This window comes from Myodes glareolus, chromosome 7 (genome assembly GCF_982192425.1).
Source record: "Myodes glareolus chromosome 7, mMyoGla1.1, whole genome shotgun sequence".
Lineage (NCBI taxonomy): Eukaryota > Metazoa > Chordata > Mammalia > Rodentia > Cricetidae > Myodes > Myodes glareolus.
In genome coordinates, this window is record NC_142032.1 from 92,193,326 (window position 1) to 92,216,346 (window position 23,021).

Consider the following 23,021-nt stretch of genomic DNA (forward strand, 5'->3'; position numbering starts at 1 on the left):
TCAACAGGAAGCACACTGTCGAACAGCACTGTCCCCAGGGTCCACTATGGCCAGGGTCCAGGGCTGGAGGCTCAGAACACAGGTGACGCTAATGACACGGGGCTGTCGTGGACAGAGGTGCTCATGACCAGGTTTGATGCAAGAGGCCTAGGAAGCACGCTCGAAAGAAAGTCTCTGTGGATGTGCATGTGAGCTGGCTACTGAAGAGTGTCTAGGAATTCATCAGATGGAGGTATTCCAGGAAAACAGGATGGAGTGACAGCAAGGAATGCGGAGAGCCTGCCATGCTTGGGTAACAATAAAAGTTTACTATTGTAAACAGTGTTTTACAGCAGCTGGGCATGTGGTGTGTGCAGGGATGGGAGGGAGGAGACGGACACAGTGGCAGCTGGAGTGTCTCTGGGTAGGAGAGCAGGGGGCCTGAATGAAGGGCTGTTAAGGAGTTACTCATTGAACTATCCCTCCCCTGCCTCTGAACACCGCTCTGTGCCAGCACTGAGTCAGATTAGGAAGATAAGGGGAGGGGAGGGGGAAAGTCCCAGGAATCTGGTGACTAGCTGCTAGGGAGACAGGACACTCATCCCAGAAACAAGACACAAAGAAAACCTAGCTCCGTGGAACTCCCTACAGCGGACTTTCCTGGCTGAGTGCTCAGCAAGTGACTGCATCTTAGTTCTGATATCCCCATCTTACCCATGCTCTGAGAGATGAGGAAACAGAAGGACAAAGAGGAGGGACACCTCTCAAGATAACACAGGTAATGGAGCAGAGCCAGGCTGGCTGTGGGTCTGAGCAAGCCTCATCCCCTGCGCAGCTTGTCCCTGGGTCCCAGACAGGCAACTCACCCCGCCTGGAGAGGCTAACGGATCTCCTCACTGAGCCCCATCTCTCGGGAGAGAAGCGGTCCAGTTCTTTAGTGATGTACAAATGCTTCACCTACGAGCAGAAAAGATCACACATCTGCCCATCAGTTCCCAGCTCCTGGGCTGGAGGCTTCTCTCTGCCCCATACAAGATTCCCTACCCGCTACTGTTTTCTTAAGGCGTAGTAGGCTGGTAAGACTTTCAGCACGGCATCTAGACAACTGAGTCACAGACAACAGGCCTCAACTGTCCTTCCAAATGAGGCAGAACTAACAGTGAATATCTAATTGGCTAGTAGAACCCATACTATTTTCTATCCTATTAATTAATAGAGTTTGGGTGGATAAAATCTCCAGGATAAATGATGTCCAAGCCTATACATGGTAAGGAAGAGAGGAGATATCTAGGTAAGTGGATTATTTTTGAGAGAGGGGTATAATCAGTGTCACATTTGCACAGTGACAAATCAACACGTGAAAATATATAAACACACACATATGCACAGTACCATATGTGTGCTAGTCCCCTCCTACAGGCTATACAGAGGCCTCTAGGCCTTTATTGCACCTTTGCATTTTGTGGGGGAAAGAACTGGCTCCACCCTTTTGCTAAAAAGTTTTGGTGGCCTCAGGACAGTGACAATTTATGAGACCATTGCTTTCCCTCAGCTCACCGCAGGGGCTTCAGACAGGCTTGGGAGTGGGCTTACCTGGTGAGGCCTGACACAGTGCAAGTTGAGGTTTGGGTACCGTGTTGCTGGGTCCAATGTGTATTGTTCAAAATTTTTGTTGATGTTCTCTGGGGTTGTCTGAGGTAACAGCCGGTAAAGGCTTTCTCTGCAGGGAGTCAGAACCCAGAGGTCAGAGATTGTTCTTGCCACCTCAGGCCCTTGTTCCAATACTCCCCTCTCCCCCAGCCTCCAAGGTTGCAGGGATGGCCTCTGGTGTGTTTGTATAATTCTTTCCTATCATCTCACATACTCCGGAGAGCTGCAAAATGCAGGGGAGGGGCAGAGAGGGGGAGAGAGGAAAGAGTACCCAGGTGGTAGGGATGAGGTCTCCTTTCCTGGGCGGGATGCCAGAACACAGGTCCAACATCTCAGCAGACTCCGGTTCAGCTAAAGCTACGACCCAGCCACAATCTCCTGTGGCCTGCTTTTGTGGTCACGGCGGTCCACACCCAAGGCCATCAAAAGCTTGTCTCCCATATCAGCACTAACTCTCCCGGTCAGCCATCTGTTCACGGTCCCATGGCCAGCAGCAAGGGCCTGGGAAGAAGCCAGGACTTCAGCTGTAGGAGAGGACTGGCAGGCCCCAGGATCCTTACCCAGGGAAGGACACTGTGAAATGTCCTTGAAGACTTCCTTAAATAAACCTCTTGGGCCTCGTGTGGACGAGAAAAGGACTGATTGAGGACTAGCCCATGTCCAGATTTGTCTCTACTGTCCTGGACACCAGAGCAACTCACTGACGGAGAAGGACCATGACATAGAGGGTCCTTGGAGACCCGGAGAGCACATCAGGCCACAAGTGGGATGGCAGATTAAGCTCAGCGCAGAGGCCGCAGGACAGCTAATTTAGCTCTACTCCTGCTGAGTCTTCTACCCAGCGCCCCCCACTTAGGAGTTCTGCTCCTGAGGCTCACCTTTCAGCCAGCACCTCCAGGGGAGGGGTGCCCTGGTCCCAGCTCTTCACCATCCATGCCGTGTCAAAAGCTGCCAGGAAGCCCCGGGCACAGCCTGTGCCCATGGGCCAAAATGGCTGCAAAAGAACACAGGTAAAATTCTCATTGGCTCTGGTGCCTCACCGTCTCCTCTCCTATTCTACCTGGCACGCTCTGGTTGCGGGGTGCCATCTCTGAGCCAGAGCAAGGGCAGAATCCTGCTGCCCACAGCTTCCCAGAATCACGGGTAGTTGGAGCACAATGAGAAGGGTATGACAGCCCCACATGTAGCAAGGCTACCTGGGGGCTCCGGGAGAGAACGGAACCAGGGAACACTCCATGAAGGTGTGACCTTCACGCTCATTGTAAAGCATGGATGGGATTCTGACCTCCATCCATTTGGGAAAATCAGGGGCAAAGGTTTTGTGGCTGAAAAGTACTGGAGCCTGCCAGAACACTCAGCACAGGAGAATGAAGAAGAGAAGGTTGGGAGGGAGACAGGGACAGAAGTGACAAGCCAAGCCACTGGACTGGGTGGTGGTGGCGCAGGCCTTTAATCCCAGCACTTGGGAGGTAGAGACAGGCGGATCTCTGTGAATTTGAGGCCAGCCTGGTCTACAAAGTGAGTTCCAGGACAGCCAGGACTGTTACACAGAGAAACCTTATCTCAAAAATCAAAAAGAAAAAAAAGAAAAAGAAAAAATGACAGGCCACAATAAGGGTGAACAAGGACTGATTTGGTCAAATCAGGTAAACAGTTTGCTCCATGGTACACCCAGGGTAGGGTTTGCAATCTGATGCTCAGCCCCGGATAACTTTGCAGACATTGTCAGTGTTCATACTAAGATTGGAAGCTAACCCTGAAATGAGCATTTATCTAAGGGGCCTTGCACTTACAGGGTCAAGAGAGAAGGTCACGACGTCTACACTGTACTTTGAAAATCCCTTGTCCTCACAGCCTCCCTCACACTCTGGAAGATTTCTACACTGATAGGCCACACAGGGCCACCCACATGGGTAATAGGTCCAGCCATGCTTAGGGTCTACATGTTGTGAGGAGGACAGTCTTGGGCTCTAGACCAGGCCTGGTTAGTTTTGTTCTTCAACCTAGAAGCAACCCAGAAGCTGGAAATGGGAGAAAAGGTTTCTGCTACAGGCAAGCTGACAAATCTCAGAATTCAGCCTAAAGGGCTGGCTCCCAGGGTTCGAAGGGCAGGCAGTACCTCAAGCAAGCTGTCGCCCACAAGGGCCACAAGCAGCTGGTGTGCCTGGCGCTCACGCATCAGGGCTGCGTTCTCTGAGGCATACATGGAGGTGAAGTCGAACATGGCCACATCAGGCTGCCCGTTGTGATTTATGGCAAAGTCTAAGGATGGCAGCTGGTAATTGGTGGCAAAATCCGCAGCTTCACGGGCGTAGGAGAGCAGTTTTTCCTGGTTCACATTCTCTGTACACAGGAGCATCTCTGTGTCAATGTAGTCCTGGGGAGATCAGAACACATGTAAAACCTCCCTCCTCTTCAAAGGGCTCGAGGCCAGGGGATGGGTCTTTATGAGGAGGCTAGAGGGGCTGGGAGAGGAATCAGTCTTTAAAGCATTTGGCGTGCAAACACGAGGGCCTGAGTTCAATCCCCAGAATCCACATAAAAACCCTGGCAGAAAATCAAAACAACTCTTAGATTCCATCTTACACCTGTAAGAATGGCCAAGATCAAAAACACTGATGACAACTTATGCTGGAGAGGTTGTAGGGTAAAGGGAACACCTCTGCATTGCTGGTGGGAATACAAGCAGTTATAATCCCTTTGGATGTCAGTGTGGTGATTTCTTAGAAAATTAGGAAACAACCTTCCTCAAGATCCAGCAATACTACTTTTGAGTATATACCCAAAGAAGGCTCAATCATGCCACAAGGACATGTGCTCAACTATGTTCATAGCAGCATTGTTTGTCACAGCCAGAACCTGGAAACAACTTAAATGCCCCTTGACCGAAGAATGGATAAGAAAAATGTGGTTCATTTACACAATGGAGTACTACATAGCAGAAAAAAATGACATCTTGAATTTCACAGGAAAATGGATGGAGTTAGAAAACATTATTTTGAGTGAGGTAACCCAGACACAGAAAGACAATTATCACATGTACTCACTCATAGGTGGTTTTTAAACATAAAGCAAAGAAAACCAGTCTACAAACCACAATCCCAGAGAACTTAGACAACAATGAGGACACTAAGAGAGACTTGCATAGGAAGTAGAAAGTAGAAAAAGATAAGATCTCCTGAGTAAATTGGGAGCATGGGGACCTTGGGACAGGGTTGAAGGGGAGAGGGGAGTGGCAGGGAGGGAAGCAGAGAAAAATCAAAAAAAAAATCCAGGCAGAACAGTGTGTGATTATAACCTCAGTGCTGGGGAGGCAGAGATGAAATATCCCTCAAGGGTCCTTTGCTAGTCTGCCTAGCCTAATGGGTAAACTCCGGACCAGTGAGAGACCTCAAAAGACAAGATAATGACTCCAGGAGTCACCCCTGAAGTTAAGCTCTGACCTCCAGAGATGCACACATATGCATATGTGTCTTCAGGCAGTGTGTGTGTGTGCATGTGTGTGCACATGTGCGTGTGCCTGTGAGCACGCACGAATCAAACTAGAACACCAGAGCCAAAGAAGTAAGCACATGGTCCAGCCATGGCAGTTAGCGCGGTTGTGATTAAGCATCCCGTTTGGCGTTGGGCTTCCTGGCATCCAAGGTGAAGGGGAAATGTGATATGGGCTTTCCTTATCAGAAAATGAAGCATAGCAGTTCCTCACGGGAGGCGAGCTTTTCCTGGCACGGAGTGCTGAGAGATCCGTCTCCTGCAGGAATGTAGAGAGAGGGCACTGGGAACTGTAATGGACAGCAGACTTGATAACGGCCTCCCGGCAAACACGGAACACACTGCACATGGCTGGTTCTGACGATAACTTTCAGTCCAATTAAGAGACAAAGGAACAAGCCAGTAAGTGTGATTTAATAACGGATGGAGTTAAGCTACTGGGGTCCAGATATGCTGCGGTTAGTGGTCAAACCAGATCAGAAAAGAAAGGGGGGAGGGTACCATGCCTCTCTCTGAATTTCTTCCCGAAAGCAGTTGCTCACTTTTCTGTGATGCTGGGGACACTCTGGCTGGCTATGAAAGTGGGCACTGTCCTTCTCTGCTGGGGTGGGGATGACTGCACGGACAATGAGGAAATTCGTCCTAGAGATGCAGAGCGCTAGATATTTCCAAAGTCTGCTCTGTTTAAAGACCACCTTTCCTAAAGAGGACGCGAAAGGGCAAGCTCCCATCAGCAGTACCCTAAAGTGCACGAACAACCTGGGTTCAGCCCCCAGCGCTGATTTAAACTGGGAGTGGTGGGGCACACCAGTAACTTCAGTGTGTGGGAGGCGGAGGCAAACTGATCAGGAGTTCAAGGACATCCTCAGCTACAAAATGAGTTCAAGGCCAGCCTGGCGTACTTGAGATTCTGTCACAGCTGGAATATGGGCAGGCTGTTCAACTTTAGTCTGCGTTTTTACTTTCAAAGCCATAATTGTAAGCTCTCCTCCTTGGAACCGTATGAAGATGGAAAGAGAGTGATACACAGAATACCCCACGGAGTGCCTGGCACATAGGAAGTTCTCAATAGATGGTGCTCCCTGCCCCTACTAATTCACCATGTCATAAATGGTGCCATATGATGAAATGCCAACTGAACTCATCCAAGGTGCCAGTAGGGGCACTCTACAGGTTCCCAAACATACAACCTCCTCTATACCCTGAGTGACCTTCTGTTTCTTGTTTCTGTTTCTTGGGGAGCTGTGACTTCAAATACTCTATTTCTGAAATTCTAACATTCCCTCACAGGATGTACCCAGCATTCACCCAAGAGAAGACTGAAGAAGCCACCTCAGTACATCTGAGGGAAAAAGAGGACATCCTATTGCCATACTGACCAACCAGCAGTGAGCTGGCAGATCTGAAAGCCCAGTGCTCACAACAGCTAGTGTGTGTGTGAGGCTAGCTTCTCCTGTCCTACCCACACACTCTGCCCACAACTCATGCTCTCAGCAGAGGCCCAGCCAAGGGGGAGGAGGCCCGGAGGAGGCCTGGGTTACTAATGCTTCCAGGCCAGACACCAGTACGAGCTGGTGAGAAGATAGGCACACTGTATTCTGACAAGCAACACTGAGTGGTCCCAGTTAGGACAGGACCTGGAGGCAGCTGACCTGGGACTGTGGGATCCTTATCTTGAAGCAGTGAGCACAGGAGCTCTAGAGGGTGAGGTCTGACCAAAGCCTTCATCCTCCCCACCTCCTCTCTCTCATCTTTATTCATCCATATGTGTGTGTCTATGTAAGAATATGCCACATGCATACAGTGTCTGTAGAGGTCAGAAGAGGGCATTGGAGTCAGTCAGAGGTCCCCCCCCCAATGTGGGTGAGAGTCACCAAACGTGGGTCCTCAGGAGGAACAGCAAGTGCTCTTAACCTCTACGTCATCTCTCCAGCCACACCGTGTTCTCTCTTACATTTGATGATGCGTGCTAGGTCTAGTGTGCACGCCTGCAATCTCAGCTCTTGGGAGACTGAGACAAGAGGATGGGGAGTTTGAGGACAGCCTGGGCTATGCAGCAAGACATTATCTCAGAGCAAAAATAAATAAGTAAAACAAGAAGCAAAGCTATGGAGAGAAACCAAACAGCCAATAGTGTGTTTGGAGCAAGTGTCCAAACAAGGCTGCGGTGTGTGTGTGTGTGTGTGTGTGTGTGTGTGTGTGTGTGTGTGTGTGAAGAACCCTGAAAACCACTGTCTACCAGGCACTGAGCCAAGCATGATGTATGTGCATACACATATACATATGTGTGTACATTCCTCATGCATCTCCTGCTCATATACAGTCACGTCTCAAGACCTCTTTTCAGAGGATTTACAGGTGTTATTCCACTTTATAGACAAAAGACTGAGATTCCAAAAAAAAAAAAAATCAAAATCTTGGCCACCATCCTGAGTTAGCTCAAAGGAGAACCGGGTCTCTCTGCTCAACTCTGAAGGCGCAAACAGTGAGTGCTCCCCTGTAGCAAAGGGACACAGTGTCATGCTCCAAAGCATCTCTACGTCCCACAAGGACAAGGAGTCCCTATCTCCAAGTGAGTGTGACCTCTTGGAGGATGGAACCAAAGGAAGAATGACATTTGAGGAAGGAAAAGATTCAACTGATCATATTCTGGGCAAAGGTCTCTCACCGCAACAGGTTGAAACATATCTGTGTGGATGGGTAGTCACGCAATGTCAAAGGCAAGGAAGGTGCCCGGCAGTTTCTCTTTCCCCTCCCCCCTCGCATGGGTTCTAGCAGGACAGTATCTCCTCTCACATCTGCTGATGCTGGCAGCCCACGCGCCCTGGGGGAAAACAGTTGAGAAATTGCTATCCAAAAGTACATACATTAATGATGACGCCTTTGTCCAGCAGGCTCTGCTTCTTGGCTGTCATGACAAAGTAGTGGGTACAGTCCTTGTAGTAAACAATGTTCTCGAGATCAATCCCTGAAAGGAGAAGCATTCAGACTAAGTTTCCCAACCGCGCTTTGCTTCATTCCAGGTCTCCGTATGTGTGTGCAGAAGATGCACATAAGATAAATAGTAAAGACATACCAGGCTGTGGACCAGAAGCAACTAGTTTTTATGATTGCACAAAGGCATGCTCAAACATAAAACAACCGAACAGCATACAACAACCACAGATGTCCACCATTCTGAAGTTAAAGCTAGACAGAAAGTGTTACAGGAAGTGCTCAACAGGACCACAGATGCAAACGTAGAACCTGACTCTATGGATCAGGCCCCATCCACTGTGTGCCCCACAGAGCACCTTCTACCATGGCCTAGCTTGCATGAGAAAACCCAGGTCAACAGAACAACATCTCGAGGTTAGAGGCCTAGATTGCATTGTGGTATGTGGGCATGGGCATGTTCCTGTGTGTAGGCCAGAAGACAACCTCAAGAATCATTTTTCACATACCTACCTACTTGAGACAGGGTCTATCATTGACCCAAAGCTCAGCAACTAGACTAGACGGGCCTCAGGGATGCTCCTGTCTCTACGTCCTAGAACTGGGATCATTAACATACATCACCATGCCAACATTTTTATGTGGGTCCTGGGAATTGAATTCAGAACCTCAGTGGAGGCATCTCCCCAGCCCTAGACCTCATCTTTTGTCCTCTCCACAGACAGCAACACTTTCACACATTAGGATTCTGCACTGAAGATCACGCGATGAGATGATCCCTTGGCTCTGGTTCTCAAAGGGATGCGGGGAGGCTCAGTCAGAGCCACTGGCTCACCTGAGAACTTAACATAAGTCAAATCATCAGGACTGCTGATTTAGAAACTGCAGGTAGGGCCAACACCGTAAGTGTTAAGTTCCCTGGTGCTCACTAGAACCTGAGACCCTCTGGCTAGTTTATGCGACAGGAAGTAAAAGGCACACAGTGATCTCAAAGCATCCATATAAGGTGTGCTGGGTAACTATAGCAACACCCTTATTATTACAGTAAAATAGGAAACAGCCATGCACACAGAAGGCCCCCAAGAGAATCAAAGGAAATTTACTGCTGTCACTGACGTGAGACAATGACTTACGGTGTAACAACAGCCAAGTTTAAAGGAAGCTCGTGAAAACTCTGGAGAAACACATGCAGTGTCCTGCCATAATCCCTGTTTGGTGGTTCGGGGATTTATTTTCTTTGTCTCTAAGGGGAAGGAAGGGCTGGGAAACTAAGTATTAAATCATTCAAAGGATATAATACTCTGGAAAGGAAACATTAAAACTTGTAATAATAAATTGGGGAGGTTCAGAGGGACTTAAGGTGGCAAATAGTGTTGTATCCAGCAAGAGGCAGAGCCTGGCTCGGCAACTCAGCCCCTTCCTAGAAAATGAACTTTGGGAGAAAATGATTCCATGGGAAATGGCACCTTAACAGGAAACCCCTGGAAGGAGGGGGTCAGAGGCCAGAGTCTTAAGTGATCACATGTATCTTTGTGGGTCACAGGATCTCTGTTATAAATACAGTGGAACCAGCCACAGACAACAGTGTGAATGTATGTCCATGATGAGTTGTGAAATCACAGTCCTTGCTAAAGGACATTGAAACCTGAATGTCCTATCATCTCAACATATCATGAAACATACTCCTTTTTGATTTTTTTCTCCCTTTGGCCCCTTGAACATAGAAAATCAGTCCCATCTCAGAGGCGATACCAAAGCCACATGGTCATCCTTAGTCCTTAGGCTTGGATCCTAAGAGAAGTCACAGTTCCCAAAACCTACCATCAGGATTCTATTTAAGATGTGATGTTGAATGGGAAAGCGAGAAACGTGGGCACCATTTAAAATGTGCTGAGACAAGGAGAAGACAAGGTATGGGTGCAGTGATTGGAACTGGAGCCTCGGGAAACGAGTGTGTAGGTGGCAGTAAGGGAAAGTGTCAACAGACCAGGGCAGACTGGGCACCAGAGAGCACACCTGGCACCTTCACTCCTTTTATAAACAGGGTCTCTTGTAGTTGAGGCTGGCCTCAAAATTACTATGTCGCTGGTGCTAGCCTTGAACATCTGCTTTCCTGCTTCTATCTTCCAAGTGCTGGGATTACAGGCACGTGCCACCATGCCTGGTGAGTATGGAGGCCTTAACTTAACATTATCATTGCACTGCCTTTCCAAGGGACAACGTGCAGTTTTGGTCAGGTTATAAAGAAAGCCAAGTTCTCGTTGTTTCTCCACTACCCTCATGAGTATCTGTTGTTCACTTACCGGCTATCTGGCTGCACAGAATATAAGTCTTGGGTTGCTTATCTTCTGTCCCAGGCTGTATACCCAGCTATTGAATCAATATCGTCTGTCCCATGGTTAGGTGACAATTGCTGCCAGAGCATACTGGGGGGGGGGGTGAGTTGTGTGTAGGGTCCTTGTCCTGTCTCATAGGGAGGGACAGCTGACATGCTGCACAAAGCACCAGGGCGTCTTCAGGTTCTTCCCTCAGATTATAGGTTCCCTCTTCAGCTTGTCCCAGCATTTCATGCTGATCTTAGGCACGGACTTCCCAACTACCCTGTGTTACAGTGCTTTATGTGGGTACCCTCTTTGGATAGGGAGACCCTTCAGGAGGGGTGGGGCTAACATTGACTTTGTACTCTATAATGCTGAGCGCCAGTACACGACAGACATTCAGTAAATGTCCACCGTGCATTAGCAAAGTCTACAATCTATTTCCAGGTACAACATCCAAAACATTCTCTCAAGATTCCCTCTTTTCTTTGAAGGGCCTCTAGACATTTAGTGCACTGAGAGAAATCTTTGCTCCCAGACTCCAGTCCCAGCAACCCCTGGAAGCCAGAGGGCCCTGTGGACAGCTTGGGAATCTTGGGTGAAGGACTAGGGAGATGGCTTAGTCAGAAAAACGTGTGTTGGGAAAATACTGCAGAATGGAATTTGGCCAGAATCCATGAGTTAGGGGAGGGCAGGCATGGTGTTGTAACCCTACTGCTGCACAGAGACAGACCCCTGGGGCTCACTGGTCATGCAACCTAGCCAACTTGTCAAGCGTTGGGCCCGTGGGACCTTTTCTACACACACACACACACACACACACACACACACACACACACACACACACACACAGGACGGCATCTGAAGAAGGATTCTAGAGACTGTCATCTGACCACCATACATCTGTTCACACATGCATACATACATACATACAAACATGCTGTGAATAGCATCTGGTTTAGAGAGGGGAGGGCTCACCTGTTTCTTCTTTAAGGTCCTGAAAGAACTTCTGGTTGAAGATGAAGGCCACGCCACTAATCTCCTCCACCTTGGCCTCGGCTGTGCTGTTCCTATTTATGAAGTTGGCGGTGATGGCAATGGCCAGCTTCCCCCGGAACTCCTTCCTCCTGAACCCTGCATAAGGGACAGGATAGATAGGTCAGTCCTCTAGATCGGGTGGGTACTCAGACAATACTGCTGAGAACACTCTGGTCTGTGCCCCAAAGACAATGGGGACAGCGGTTCTGGAGCAAGCAGAGGCACCAGACTTGTTCCCGCAAGAGGCATTTTGAACTCTGTTTTTTTTCTATATCATTGGACCATATGCAGAGCTTACATATCCACAGGCCAGTGGCCAAAATGTTATGTGTAGCAGGCTACCATAGACCTCAACCCTCTGGAGATGTTCTGAGTATATCACTGAACAATCTTAAGGTGCTTTGGCACTGAGGGCTTGCATGAGTCAAATGATTTTGTTAGCATTTTAAATGGAAAAGAAAACCTTTTGAAAAATAGGATTAGACTAAACTCCCATAAGAGAGGGATGCCAAAACATTTTCTTTATAAATTTGTTGTTATGGGTCGTATTGCATTGTCATCTTCCTACCACATATGGATGGTGAAATCCTAACCCTTGTTGTCTCTGTATGTTGGGCTTAGTTAATATAAAGTCAACTGGAGTATAATGGGCCATCTACTCTAATATGGCTGATGTCTTTATTCATAGGGAAAGTTGGACCCATAAACACATTGAGGAAGAAGCTCCGTAAAGATGAAGGCAGAGATGGGGTTGTGCTTCCGAAAGCAACACCAAGACCTAGCAAAAGAAACCAGTATACCAGTTCCCAGCAGCTGGTGTTTAGGATGTACGCTGACTGGCTTGTGTTTTGACATAAGCCTAGACAGACCCGGGAAGAAGGAATCTCAACTGATGAACAGCCCCTCACAGACTGGCCTGAGGGTATGTCTGTGGTGGCATTGTCTTGATTAGTGATTGATGTGGAAGGGTTTAACCTATAGCAGGCTAGGCATAGACCCTAGGCTCTCAAGAATTCCAACCTGTAATTTTCCCAAACCACCAGAGCAGTCCCACAAATCATACACGTATTCACACTGGCAGCTTTGAGGTGCCCTGTCAGACACTGCTGTGAGAAGATGGGCATGGCGTGAAGGCAGGGCAGGGCAGACTGTGGGGCAGGGCAGCCAGGAGAGGCCTGAGCTGAAGGACCACACGTGCAGACTTCTCTGAGATCAGACCTACTTCAGTATGTGCACCCTGTCCTCAGAGAATGAGTTTTCCCAGTCGTGCATCTTCATTTTGTGACCTTTGGCAGGGGCAAACTCAGAAATAGCGACTATCCCTACTTTAAGAGATGCCACCGACACCATGTCGTCTTCCACCCATGGTCTCAGACAACAACCCCTTCCGTATAAATGAGTACATTAAGCCTGTTGCTGGACTCAGAGAAGTGTGGCTTTGGATCCTGAGAGTCTGTTTGGCTACCCAGCAGTGGGCATGCTTAAGAGCTGTGAATAAGGAGGCCCTTCTGTTGATTGGTAGAGTACTTGAACGTGAACGGATGCCATTAACGTCTTGAGGTGTTTGCCTTAGACAGAGCGAGAGGAGAATGCACCTTGGCTAACACAGCAGCAGTTTCTCAGTGAGTTTATGTTGACTTTTCCCACAGTATCCCCCTTTAAGAAGCATTTTTTACAGAAAAGCCCTCCCCTACCTCTTGCCCCCACGCTCTGAGAGGGTTCTGCTACCCAGATTCTCATGTGGGGATGCTTAGGTCCAGTGAGGGAAAGTGAAATGGCCGTCCTTACACGTTCAGACTCAGGCAGGACAGGACAGTCTGTCTGCCTCTACTCTTAGCCGAAGCATCTGCCATCCTGATCATCCTTCTCCGGTTCCCCTCATCATCTCTCAGCCCCCAAAGAAGAGTCCTCACCTTCCAGTGTGTTCCTATTGCCGTCGGCACCAACGATGACGTCAAACTCAAAGTCAGACAGGGCGTGGTCTGCAGGGAGGAATTCTGCCCGCCAGCCGACTTCTACCAGAGCAGAGAGACTGTTAGATGAACGGCAGAGGCAGGCTGAGTGACGCCACCCCACCCTGCTGGCCATGAGACGTGGATAAGGACCCAGCGAAGCCTCCCCAAGAAAGGCATCAGGCATATCCAGCTTTTGACACTGTGACACAGAGCTGTCGTCTACAAAGCTCATGGTTGAGAACCTGTGCAACTGGGGCTTTTTAAATGGCAAAGACCTCTCATAATATTTTAATACGTTCACTATTTCATATTTGACCACACTCATAGCCATCCGGTAGCATGCGGTTCCTAGGCTGCAGATGGGGCACACCTGGACACTCCATATCCAGGTTCTCTCTGGTTATCCCGCACAAGGCGAAGAGGAACTGCCAACTCCACACCTGGGCTGACTGAACTTCGCGAGGATGCTAACCTTTAGCAGACTCCAAGCCTGTCTCCCTTGCCCCTGTCTATATCTCACAGGTTCCCCATATTTGTCCCGTATTCAATGGCTCCTCATTGTCAAGCAGATCCCAGGGCATGTGGGAGATGCCAGGGAGCCACTTTGCATTTCTGCTTCTGACTCCAATGGTTTGTTGCTTGTAGAAGCACATTCTCAGGGTAAGCCTAGCTGGGTCCTTGGAATTAGGGTCGACTATCCAGCAGAGATGTTCTAAAAGGAGCACACAGTCTCTGAGTCATTTGGGAATGATTGTGTCTTGTTAAAAAAACTAGGAAATCCTCCCCAAGTTGTCAAATATTCTGAGCTGAGGCCAGCGGTATACCCTCCCTGGGAAACAGCAAAGTCTCCTATACACACTGCTTCATAACTCAGCATTACCAAGATAGGAGGTAATTATGATAGCAAGATATGGAGCCTTGGACAAACTCCATGACAACGGTGTGTGAAAGAGATCAGAATTTGATTTCCCTTTCTTCTAGTTTTTTTTTTTAAGGTAAGGTCTCAGTATATAACCCAGGTTGGCCTTGAACCTACAACCATCTTGCCTCAGTACTGGGATTACAGGTATGCACCACCACCATGTTCAGCTAAAATATCAGAATATTTTCCAGGACAGGCTCCAAAGCTACATTAAAACCCTGTCTTGAATTCCCCCCTAAAAGAATACTACCAAGAGCACACTTAGATGGAGGCATTTTATGATCTAAGTTAAAACTCAATAAAATCAAACATACCGATGCTCATGATGGCATACCTGTAATACCTGTAATCCTAGCATTCAGAAAGAGGTTCAAAGGTCATCCTTGGCAACATAGTAAGTTTGAGGCCAGTTTGGGCTACATAAGACTATCTCAGGGATAATATATACATTGTGATGGTTTGAATGAAAAATGGACCCCATAGGCCCATAGGGATTAGTGTGGCCTTGTTGGAGGAAGTGTGTCACTGGAGTGGGCTTTGAGGTTTTGGAAGCTCAAGCCAGGCCCAGAGACTCTCTCTTCCTGCTGTCTGCTGATCCAGAGGCAGAACTCTCAGCTGCCTCCCCAGCGTTGTCTGCCTGCATGCTACCAAGCTTCCCACCATGATGATGGACTGAACCGCTGAATGTAAACCAGCCCCAAAGAAACGTTTTCCTTTATAAGAGCTGCCATGCCCATGGTGTCATTCTCAGCAACAAAATCCCAAGACATACATATTCCAAGAAACATCTAGAACCTTTGCTTGACAACCATTCCAGAAGTCTCAGTTTCTTCACTGTATTTTAAAATATTCTGAGGGTGCAGCAGGCACATTTTCCTATCTGCGTGTGAACGGGCACACACGTCCTGAAGCTTGTGTGACTTTATTCTACTACCAGATCTGTCTTGTTGGCTGCCACCAGCTGAATGTTGTTTGTCAAAGTTGTATTTTTCCTAGGGACTGCGTAACCAATTATAGGCTTCGTGGCGTAATAGTAATTCCACCATCACATCCGCCCTTGTTGGGAGCTGAAGAATAAGCCCAAAGCCACAGAAATGGTCAAAAAAGGTAAAGTATTTGTCAATGGAAGTATGCCAAACAGCTCCTAGCAAAAATAACTTGCAGAGATAGCCTCTGAAAGCTCCCAGCACAGCTTCCCACTTGGAATATCTGCCTTCAAGGCAGAGAAGGAAAATTATACTGTACTTTGATTTTCTTGGTCTTCAGGAGGCTCTAGAACCCTCACGAATTCCACGTTCACATGGATTTCCACACCCAGCATCAGGGCCACCTTGAACAGGATGAGCTGTAGTTGGCGGATACCTGTCGGGAAGGAAGGGAGAGATGACTGTTAGGAACGATGCCTGGGCACCACCCATGTGTAAGTGCTGGGCAGGTGGTGGCATCTGCTGAGTTTGTACTAGGCACTGCAGGGCTTTTCACACACCCTTCTTATTCTCATTTAAATAGAGGAGATATTGAGACTTGCTAAAGTCAGGTGACTTTATGCTCAGGGCCATAAAGAACAAAAAGCAGACGGGATCCAGTTCAGTCTGATCCGGCAGTTCTGCTCTAGCTGGACCAGGCAGTCCTAACTAGGAAGATCTGTCTTTCCTACACCTTTGCTGAGCTGGGCTCTGGATCTGGCTTTGATGACATAAAGTGGAGAGAGGAGCAGATAGTGAGAGTCGGGAGTCACAGGGAAAGCCAGAGATCAAATGGCTCTTGGGATGAGGTCTGTGCCTAAAGCTCCTTCTCTTCCACGGTAACGGGCAAGGCGGGGAGTTCTCCCACCAGCTGGGCGCAATGCTCTCCACTTTGGCCATTTCAAATGCCTTCACTGAGTGCAACCTTGTTCATTCCCCAATGCTTGGCACAACTGGGCCTCCCTCCGACTATTTTCCTGTACGGTGGGAAATCGTAAACTTGCCGCTGGCTTCTCTGCATTGAGTGGGTGCAGTTTATTTAATATTCATGGAGCACCCACAACATGTCAGGTGCCATTTTAGTCACAGGAACGGGGCACACGCTCTGTGATGGAGGAAACGGACAGAACGATGGGGCCTGGGCTGGGGCTGCAAGAGAGGAACAACCGGGAGCATCAGAATCCCTGGACAGAACAATGAAGGGCACATGCGGCCAGGGCACCTGGGAGCCAGGAAGTGGCTGGGTAAAAATCTCTTTAGTGTGGTGACAGAGGGAGGTGGACAAGCATGAGGGGAGTATGAAGGGATAGACAGTTCATGCTTCCTCTTCTAGAGCAAATCCTTTAAGCTAAGGAACAATAGCGGGGTCCCCAGAGAAGGTGGGGTACCAGGGTGAGGCGCAGGAAGACTGGTGATGAGGGGAGGGAGAAGGGGGAGAGAAATCCAAGAGGAACCAGAGTTGGAAGGTGTGGCTAGCTCTGTCGCTGTCCTGGGGATGCTGAGAAGGGAAGATGAGCATGTGAAGGGCTGGTCAATGTCTCCATCTGTCAGGCATAGGACACAGACCACCGCTAAGAGAACAATGCCGGAAGTCAGAGTTCTAACACAGGCCATAAAGAGATGCTGAGCAAAGCTGAACATGAAGATGCAGCTGTGGCTGGAGATGACCTGCAGTCTGAACAGAAGCCAGCTGGGTTTAGAGAACCCAGGCCACAACTTGCTAAGGAGACAGTCTTTCCAGGGGAGGCTTGGCCACACCTCACAGTGTCAAGGCTCCTGGCTTCCGGGACACAGGAGGTGCTCTCTAAGTCCCCAACTTCATTCTCCCAGAACTGCCCTGGACAAGGCCATAGCCTCTTCACACTGCTTGAAGCCTTCACTCCACATTCTAACCAACAGGCCTCCTCTGGGTGGGTCAGTGCATCCCGCCAGCTAGTGCTGTGGCTTTCTGGGCAAATACACATTTCTTTCCGTTGGACTCCTGGAATTTTCTAATCCCAAAGTGGGAATAAACTCTGGGGTTGCTGCTGGTAAATTCTTCTGCGTCTGAATAAATTACACCCTTAGCAGCTGATAATTCTCTCCAGTCACACCCACACCCCACTCACTTTTCCCATCAGCGCTGGTCTCCCATGGACATGGGTCTTTGGACTCTGCTCTCACCCATTCCCATGGAGAAGTACAAGTCTTAGGTTTGAGGACCACACACGGCACCCTCCTATGCCACCAGACCCAAAGTGCTTTAATGTTCACCACACAGCAGACAGGGTGCTGTGTAGTTACAGACCTGACCCTGTGTAAGCTTAGCAATTCAAGGAGACAACATTAGTCCTGTTTTATAGGAGATAAAATTGAGACCTGAGGAAGGTAAGGAATTTTAGCCAAGTAAGGAATAAAAGAGACATGCTTTGTATTGAGTTCACCTGACTCTCATGTGACCCGCCTGACTTCCACATTCCACTGTCATCTGAAGATGCCCAGAGACCTCTTCCCTGCAAAGCTCCCAGGAGGTGGGGTACTGCCTTCCCAAAGCAGGTCTGCGTAGGTCTTATCTCAAGATTCCACAAGTGACCAACAGCAGAATAGAAGCCGTGCTCCACACAGGCGTTCAGACTGCCCGGCATCTGGTCTACATCCTCAACTTCCCTTCTCAGCCCCCACGAAGTCACACAGGCGGCCCTCCCTGCGGTCAAAGCTCTAAGGAGCTAGTTAGCGATCCGTCAGCGATTACACACTCAATTACGTCACTCCTCTCATCTGCCACCTGCCCTCCTCCCCAGGACTCGCAGCACAATGTCCAAAGGCTTCTGCACAAGGTCTCAACCATCTGGCCCTGTGAGAGGCTTGGTGAGTCCTCTCTTTCAAATTCCTCCTGGGAACATGACTCACTCTAGTAGAGCACATTTGATTACTGACAGAATCTCAGCGCACTCCCGGAGTGTAAGACTCCGCTGCTTACCCCTGGGCTTTGTATTTCATTCATCCACCCGACAGATGTTTATTGTTCACCTATTATGTGTCAAGCACTTAGGTCCCAGAGACAGGTATTTTGGCAAGCAGTATATACCACAGTCTGTGACCAATGGGACCCAGCACGGAGCCCAGAATAAGCCACAAAGCACACTGCTATGGTCTGAATGTGAAATGTCACCCCCTCCCCCCCCCGGCTCATGTATTTTGACATTTGACCCCCATCCAGTGGTACTATTTTAGGGGACTGTAGGACCTTTAGGAGATGTGGCCTAGCAGGAAGAAGTGAGCCACTGGGGGAGGAAGGGGATTTGAAGTTTATAGCCCAGTCCCTCCACTGGGCCACTCTTCATTTCCGCATCTGCCCAGATACGATCTAGCAGCCATGAAGCTGCTTGCCTTTTTCACTTCCCTGCCACGAGAAGTCTGTGTCCCCTCACACCATGAGTCCAAATAAAACCTCTCTTCAAACTGATTCCTGTGAAGCATCTGTTCACAGGCAAAACAAAGTAACTAAGCATAGTCCTTCAGCTGGATGCATGGTCCTCAAAGAGCCAGTGGGGGCTCCTTGATGTGGCAAGATGGGTCCACCCACAGTGAGGCCTGGACTCACTGAAGTACCCCACCCCAAGATGGGTCCACCCACAGTGAGACCTGGACTCACTGAAGTACTCCAGCCAAGCCCTACTCACTGATGTGGTCGATGGAGCCGGCACAGAATTTCCCATAGAACTTCTTGGCTCCTAGGCCCCGCAGGTCATGGATGGTGAAGGGCCAGAGGTGCAGGACGTTGTTCCGGGAAAAGGTGTCTCTCTTCTCCACCACAACCACCTTGGCTCCCAGGTAGGCAAGTTCAATGGCAGTGCGCAAGCCACACGGTCCTCCTCCGACAATGAGACACTGTGGGGAGAAAGGGGACACTTAGCAACCTTGAGTGTCCAGGCGGTCTGTCACCGAGGTGCCACCTCACCAGCCACAGCACGCTGGGCATCTGCTAGGGCCCGTTAGTCACCCACCTGGTGGACCTTCCCTGTGGGTCCATTACAGACTAGACACTGTTCAAACCCTGGGAGGATAGGAGGTTCTGAGTGAGGCTGGACCGGATCTGACCCCGGGCCTGGTACCCCCAGCTCTCAGTTTTCCTTCCTGTGAGCTGGGTCTGTGAAGTGTTGCTTTTCTGCAGAGGGCTGTGTCAATAGGACCACCTTTGGGAAGTGTACTGGGCTGGGTAAGTAGTTCAGCTGTAGAGCGCCAGCCTGGCACATGCGAGGCCCAGGGTTACACAACCCAGCAGCACTAAGTACACAGTAAAAGAAAGAAGTACTTCTGAGTCATGGAAGTGTATGGAACATCATTATTGTGACTGAAAGTAGCCAGTAGTTCCTTAGGACCAAGAGCCAAACAACAAGAGAATCTATTGACAATCTGGACTTCGTCAAGATTAAAAACTTCGGTGCTGGGGCTGGAGAGATGGATCAGTGGTAAGAGCATTCTCTGTTCTTCAAGAAGTCCTGCGTTCCATTCCCAGCACCCATGTTGGGTGACTCACAACCATCTTAATTCCAGTTCAGAGGCTCTGACACCCTCTTCTGGCCCATCATGCACGGGCACACAGATGTACCCTGCCCCCGACACATACACAAATAAAAATAAATCTTAAAATAAAACTGATGTTTCATAAAATTGTATTGCCAAGGAAGTAAAAAGTAGAAAGTCATGGTGGCATATGCCTGTGAGCCCAGGCTAGCCTGTCTTCCCCTGCCCCCTTCCCCAGCCTGGCAAAGGAAAGGGCAAAAGGGAAAGACAGCCCTACTGATGGGAGAAAATACTTGCAAACCACATAACTGAGAAGTTCTGTTAGCGCACTTGTATCTAACACACATAAAATTTGACAGCTTGACATGAAAAATAAAATATCCAATTCTTTCTATCCAGAGAAAGAATTTAGATAGCATTTTTTTCCCAGTAAAGATATAAACAGATCCCAAAACTATCAGCCATTAAGGAAATGCAAAAAATAAGCCACGGTGAATGGTCACTCCCTTGTCACTGATAATTTGATGGGGGCACATGAACCAAGAGCTGGAAATATTCAAAACTCACACCTTATTAGTGCAAATATGATTTCAAGCAGTCTGGTATAGCAATTTCTTTATCAGTTAAACACAGGGGTACCATATTAGCCAGCCAGCCATATTCTCAAGAGAATAGGTTCATATTCTCAAGAGAATCAAAATCATCTCCACGAACACAAGGGAAGGATTATTCACATCAGCCCCAAACTGCAAACAACTCATGAGCCTATGAATTGATGGATAAGCAAGATATATGTGGGCCTATCCTCCTGAAACCTCGGTGGAATTCTGAAACACAGCTAGCTCCAATACTGAGGGAACTTAAGAGGTGAATGAACAGACACATGGCGGGACGCCCCACTCTCTAGGTCCTCCCCAGTGGGACAAAACCCTGGGCCCCGCCCCCAACTCCCTTGGCTTTTCGGGCCAGTAAGCAGGGAGTTTCCTGTGGCTAGGCTCCCCTAAAACCCAAACCCATCCACTGGACCCCCCCTCCCAAGCTACTAGCCACACCCCACCTAAGAGCTTGCTATAACACTGAGGGGATGAAGAGCTTGTTACTGGAGTTACAGGTGGTGTGTAAGGCACCATGCGGATGCTGGGAATTGAACCTGGATCCTTCAAAGGAGCAGCCAGTGCTCCTCATCACTGAACCATCTCTCCAGCCCTGAAGTTGGGGTCTTATTCCTGAAAACTAGTGTCTGTTTCTAGAGACACTCAGGCCATGACATAAATTTGGACTTTGAAATAAGAAGCCAGAATGTCATATGGTTCATGCTATTTCATGCTCAGAAAGGGAAAAGCCTGGTAGAATGCAGGGGACTTTAGAAGGGGGGCTTCCCGTGTTATCATCAGCGCCACTGTAGCTCACGTCTGTGGAGCACTCACTCACAGTCATGTGCTTGGCTTCTCAAGTTCAGGAACTGTTACCGCTCATAGAAGAGAGCTTTCTTTCTGACCGTTTCCCACATGGGGAAAGCAGGGCACAAAGATGCAAGGTAACCAACTGGCCCATGGTGTCAGATTGAAAGCCGCGGAGCCAGGATCTAAACCCAGGTGGTCTTGTTCCCAAGACTATGGTGCAGTCCTGCTTCTGGGCTGATGGAAAGAAAAAGAAACCCGACCACCTCAGCTGATGGAGCCCACTCAGGAAAAATGGCGGAAGGGGAGAACAGAGGGAGTGGTCCATGCCCAGATGCTGAAGGTCACTGGGGGTAAAGAAGAGACAAACAGGACTTTGTACAGGCTCCATATACCAAGTCATTGCATGTTGAAGAAGACCAAGTCCTTCTTCAGAGAGGACACAGTCTGTTAGGACAGAAGAGGGGAGAGGGGGACACATGGTGACGTAGATAGTCACATCTAATTTTCTATAGTGCTGCGTAAGACCTGAAAGCATGGAAGTAGCCCAGCAGTGGGTGGAGTATGGGGGTGTGGGGTATATGTGAATATCTGGAGCTGTTCAGCAAGTCAACAAGCGGGACCTTCACCCATTTCGCACTCACTGATGGATGTTGCAGAGACATCTGGAAACTTCCCTCTACTTGGGATTAAATGTTATCTTAAAAACACATCCCTCTTCCTGAGCAAATACTCCAGCCCCCGGCTGTCCCTCCCTTAGGCCACCAGGGTCCCCGAGGGAAAGTAGGATCAAGTATATCAGAGGCTCCCACACTGCAATCAGTGTAGTTGACTGGCTGGAACCTTCCAGAGAGTCTGTAGCCTCCCAATTAGAGGAAATGAAGTCACTGCTGAGATTTGACTCACCCCCAGAGACTTTGGGGAGTGCGTGGGGGTGGGGCCCTGGCTTCCTCTCTGGACAGAGGTGCCTGGAGAAAACCAGCTTCCTCAGCCCAGATCCTGCACGTTAGCTCACCCTCCACGCAACTTCTTGCTCCACATAGCCAGACAATGACGGTCATTTCAGAACCTGCTCCAAACCCCAGGCTTGTGAGGTTTGCTTTGGGTGAAGTCTGGCCCCATTACACATCTTCGCAGTTACTGCATCTCTCCTGTTGGTGAGCTGAACTCTGCCACTCCACGGCCAGTGCTGGGCCAGCTGGAGGATGTAGGTGAAGAAGGGCAGAAGAGAGAGGCCTTCACGCCTACCCCTCTCTGGTACCCAGACAAGGCAGGAAACCTCTGCTCCAGCCAGGGACTGCTGTACCTAGAGTGTGCAAACATTAGCCAGGACTCAAGTACAGTCTTCTTGGCAGCACATGGGTTACTGTCAGCGAATGCTTGGCTTTCCTATCATTCTAGGCTGTGTTACATATTTTGGGCCTGGAATCTCAGAGATGCCAGTCATACCATAATTTTAATCAAAGCAAATGCCAATGGGCTTAGCTACATCAAGGGAGAAAATCTCGGCTAGCACAAAGGTCTGTTGGCTGAGGTGATGGGGACAGGACAGTTCCCCTTGGAATGAGCTAGTTATGATCAGAACGGGGACTTGGTATCTTGGCAAGGGAGAGAGAGAGAGAGAGAAAGAGAGAGAGAGCTATGTTTGGTGGCACACAGCTGTGAGGAGGTACAGAGGTAGAGTCAGGTAGATCTTGGGTTCACTGACAAGTCAGCCTAGTTAAAATGGTGAGTTGCAGGCCAACGAGGGACCCTATCTCAAAAGACAAGGCAATATCTCTTGAAGAGTGATTCTCAAGGCTGTCCTCTGGCCTCCACCACACACACACATACACACACACACACACACACACACACACACA

The 23,021-nt window shown here is 49.0% G+C and overlaps 1 protein-coding gene across 10 annotated transcripts in view; it reads right to left on the reverse strand.

Annotated features, from left to right (window-relative positions):
- Nucleotides 1–23,021, reverse strand: part of Mical2 (microtubule associated monooxygenase, calponin and LIM domain containing 2) — a 198,904-nt gene that overhangs the window by 94,623 nt on the left and 81,260 nt on the right. For all 10 annotated transcript variants that reach the window (XM_085692915.2, XM_085692914.2, XM_085692911.2 and 7 more), the window contains exons 4-12: nucleotides 18,916–19,123; nucleotides 15,534–15,650; nucleotides 13,325–13,426; nucleotides 11,352–11,507; nucleotides 7,989–8,089; nucleotides 3,749–4,006; nucleotides 2,508–2,623; nucleotides 1,573–1,699; nucleotides 846–936 (exon numbers count right to left, since the gene is read on the reverse strand). In XM_085692915.2, the coding sequence (XP_085549041.2) occupies nucleotides 846–936; nucleotides 1,573–1,699; nucleotides 2,508–2,623; nucleotides 3,749–4,006; nucleotides 7,989–8,089; nucleotides 11,352–11,507; nucleotides 13,325–13,426; nucleotides 15,534–15,650; nucleotides 18,916–19,123 (1,276 nt within the window). The remainder of the gene's footprint in view (nucleotides 1–845; nucleotides 937–1,572; nucleotides 1,700–2,507; nucleotides 2,624–3,748; nucleotides 4,007–7,988; nucleotides 8,090–11,351; nucleotides 11,508–13,324; nucleotides 13,427–15,533; nucleotides 15,651–18,915; nucleotides 19,124–23,021) is intronic.